Genomic DNA, 3,204 nt, shown 5'->3' with positions numbered 1-3,204 from the left:
GGAGAGCTTCCCTAAAGGAAGGACTTTACATATGTTGATTGTGTTAACTGACCTAGGGGTAGTTTCTACCCTGAATGCTTGGAAGGGAGGGCTCTGAACTAAGATTGGACTAAGACTGGAGTGATAGCACAGCGGGTAGGGCGTTTGCCTTACAAGCGGCCAACATGGCCTACCCGAGTTCGATTCCTCCGCCCCTCTCGGAGAGCCCGGCAAGCTACAGAGAGTATTCGATATGCCAGACACAGTAACAACAAAGTCTCCAATGGAGACGTTACTGGGCCCGCTCGAGCAAATCGACGATCAACGGGAGGGCCTTTACCTTTACCTCTTTACCTTTAAGACTGTGAGACAAGCACGGGCAGACCAGCATGGGGAACAAGAGGAGTATGGGAGTAGGTAAGACTGGAAGGAGGTATAAAGGGAGATGAGATTGGAACAAACTGCAACTGATTACCAACCAATGTGGCGGTCCTGTTCTCTCCATGCATCTGTTGGCAGTGGCTGTAGGCTGGGATAGGAAAGCGGCTAATGGCCACCAAATGCATGTGGTGAGAGAGAGAAAGCCCACCCTACCCAGTCATTCATTTTTTTGAACACACAGTTCATGATTGAATTTCAGTCATACAGTATTCCAGCACCCAACCTCCACCAATGTACATTTCTCAGCACCAGTATTCCCAGGTTCCCTCCCATAATTCCCTTGCCCTCTACCACACCTTTCTTGTGGAGATATCATAAGCCACTTTGTTTTATAGTTTGTTTGTTTTTTTAAATCTCTTATAGGATGACTGTTTTGTCCTTCCTGCGTAGCCTCAGGTAGTTTAGGATTATTGGGTTGCTCCCATCACAGTGTTCCCATTCCTCTGTGTTTATTTGTAACTTCTTTCTTTGTGCTCTGTTGACTTGTAAATATTGTTTTTCTCTTCTCCCAAAGCCCTTCACATAGTTTATTCAGAGCAATGTCCTTTTTGTATGGACACAAGAAGACAGTATGCTTTTGTTATGTGACTTTCAGTGATATTTTCCTCCTGGGCATCTGTTCTCTCACCTAAGCCTCAGCTGCTTTTACTTCCTAGTACTCCCAAAAGCAGGGTCCTGAAGAGGGACTGGATGGAACCAGAGCAAGCATTAAGCTATGTGCTACCCTGGCATCGAGATGGGCCTGGCCAAAGCGCCATAATGCTTAACTCTAAGTTAAGAGCTTGGGTATGGACAAATGCAGTCATGATCCAAAAATTAGTAAATAGATTTGGACCTTGCTAGGGTTAGGAATGATTAATTTGGCCTGAGTGCTGTAGTCTGAGTCTGTGGCAAGCTGTTCCTAGGATTACTGCCCTTCAAGCCTCAATGTTATCTCTTACTGTGTCCATACAAAAATAACTAATATTGAAATGTTGATAGAGTTATTAGACTGAGGAAAGGAGAAAAAACACCCTAGGAGGTATTTTGCCCTTGGGCAGTCAGGAAGGGCTTTGGAATACCTTTTAGGTGGTGTTCCCTTTAAACTTGGTGGGCCCTCAGGAAGGGCTTTCTTATGCTGATTTTGCTACCTGACTGGGTGCAGTGTCATCCCAGGGTGCTGGGTTCCAGAGTTGGAAAGGAAGAGAGCTGGAGAACAAGAGAGCTGGTTGGAGAGAGAAAGGAGTTGGAGAGGCAAGAGAGTTGTAGAAAGAGGAGAGAGCAGGGTGGCAAGATGGACCGCTGAGAGACTAGCAAGGGGGACAGAGGGAGAAGAATGTAGAAGAAGAATACAGGAGCAGGCACATGGAGAGAGAGAGCCCAGGCTGCAAGATGGAGTGTGGAGAGATGAGCGGGAGACACAGGAGGAGATGGGAATGAGGAGCAGTGTGAGACTAGAATGGGAGGCACAGAGAGACTGGGGCAGGCTCATGGGGAGAATGGAATAAGCGGCATTTGATCAATCAACTAGCTTGGTCCTTGTTTTGTCCACCAGCTGCCCCATGGCCCAGGCCACCCCTGCTGGGGGAGTGGCCCGGGCCCACCCTGAACATAGGCAGCTAGGGGAAGAGCTGTCGGGGGCCTCCTTGGCCACCCCTGAAGAATTATTACAATCTCTGTTTTATTTTTCACAAATCACAAATCACAAATCATCCTGTTATTCGTCGATTGCCTCGAGCAGGCCCCAGTAACGTCTCTTTCATCCTAGCCCTGAGATTATATTCAAGGCTCTTTAGGAGAATGAGACCCATCATCGTTACTGGTATTTGGCATATTGGGTACGCCACGGGGAGTTTGCCAGACTCTGCCGTGTGGGCAGGCTACATTCGTTAACCTGCCAGTTTGTCCAAAGTAGGAATTTTTATTTTTATTTTTACCAAAGTTTTATTTTTACCTCAAATTATATTGTTTATTAGAACAGAATAGGTGAAGCAAATAACCATCGGTAGTCTTGACATCAACATGAGCCTCAATCATGGTCTGCCATTTTTTGACCATGGAGCACATTTTGTCATGGGTGAGGTCCATGCCATGGAAGTTTGTCAGGCAGTTTTTGCCCTGAACATCCTCCGTAATCAGCTTGAACTTCCTAAAAGCAACTTCATCGTTCTGCAGGTCAGCAAGACTCACTTCAAATACACGACTCTTGAGGCCATCGGATGCCATCTTGGTTCCCTGGGTTCTGATGACAAGCATTTTCCCAATATTTCTTATATTAAACATTGCTGGTGCTTTCACGTCATACCAGTCTTTCTTAGAAAATGGATCAACCACTTTCTTCTTGGCTCCCTTTTTGCCGCCTTTGGTAAGGCGCTTGTTTTTCCCAAACGCCATGGTGCCGCTCGGAGAGCCAAAAGGGCTGGAGCGATAGCACAGCAGTAGGGCATTTGCCTTGCACGCAGTCAACATGGCCGACCCGAGTTCGATTCCTCCACCCCTCTCGGAGAACCCAGCAAGCTACCGAGAGTATTCGATATGCCAGACACAGTAACAACAAAGTCTCCAATGGAGACGTTACTGGGCCCGCTCGAGCAAATCGATGAACAACGGGAGGGCCTTTACCTTTACCTTTATTAGAACAGAACTGTCATTCTCTTACATTGTATCTTTGCTGGATAAAATAAATTACCTGAAATATAACAGGTAATTTAAATTACCTGAAATGAAAGAAAGAAAGAAAGAAAGAAAGAAAGAAAGAAAGAAAGGAGAGAGAGAAAGAGAAAAAGAAAGAAAGAAAGAGAAAAA

The 3,204-nt window shown here is 46.0% G+C and overlaps 1 protein-coding gene across 1 annotated transcript; it reads right to left on the bottom strand.

The window, feature by feature from the left end:
- Positions 1-2,349: 2,349 nt before the first annotated feature.
- On the bottom strand, positions 2,350-2,799 carry LOC130031513 (40S ribosomal protein S3a-like). The gene has a single exon (XM_056122860.1). The coding sequence runs from the start codon at positions 2,791-2,793 to the stop codon at positions 2,350-2,352; it is 444 nt and encodes a 147-aa protein (XP_055978835.1). The 5' UTR covers positions 2,794-2,799.
- Positions 2,800-3,204: the final 405 nt, after the last annotated feature.

This window comes from Sorex fumeus, unplaced genomic scaffold (genome assembly GCF_029834395.1).
Source record: "Sorex fumeus unplaced genomic scaffold, SorFum_2.1 ptg000047l, whole genome shotgun sequence".
In the NCBI taxonomy this organism is placed as follows: Eukaryota; Metazoa; Chordata; class Mammalia; order Eulipotyphla; family Soricidae; genus Sorex; species Sorex fumeus.
Note: the sequence above shows the minus strand (reverse complement) of the source record. Positions and strands in the feature narration are given on the sequence as shown.

Bases quoted from the DNA above. Each gene is read 5' to 3' on its own strand.
- LOC130031513 (XM_056122860.1), bottom strand. From the start codon at position 2,793: ATGGCGTTTGGGAAAAACAAGCGCCTTACCAAAGGCGGCAAAAAGGGA.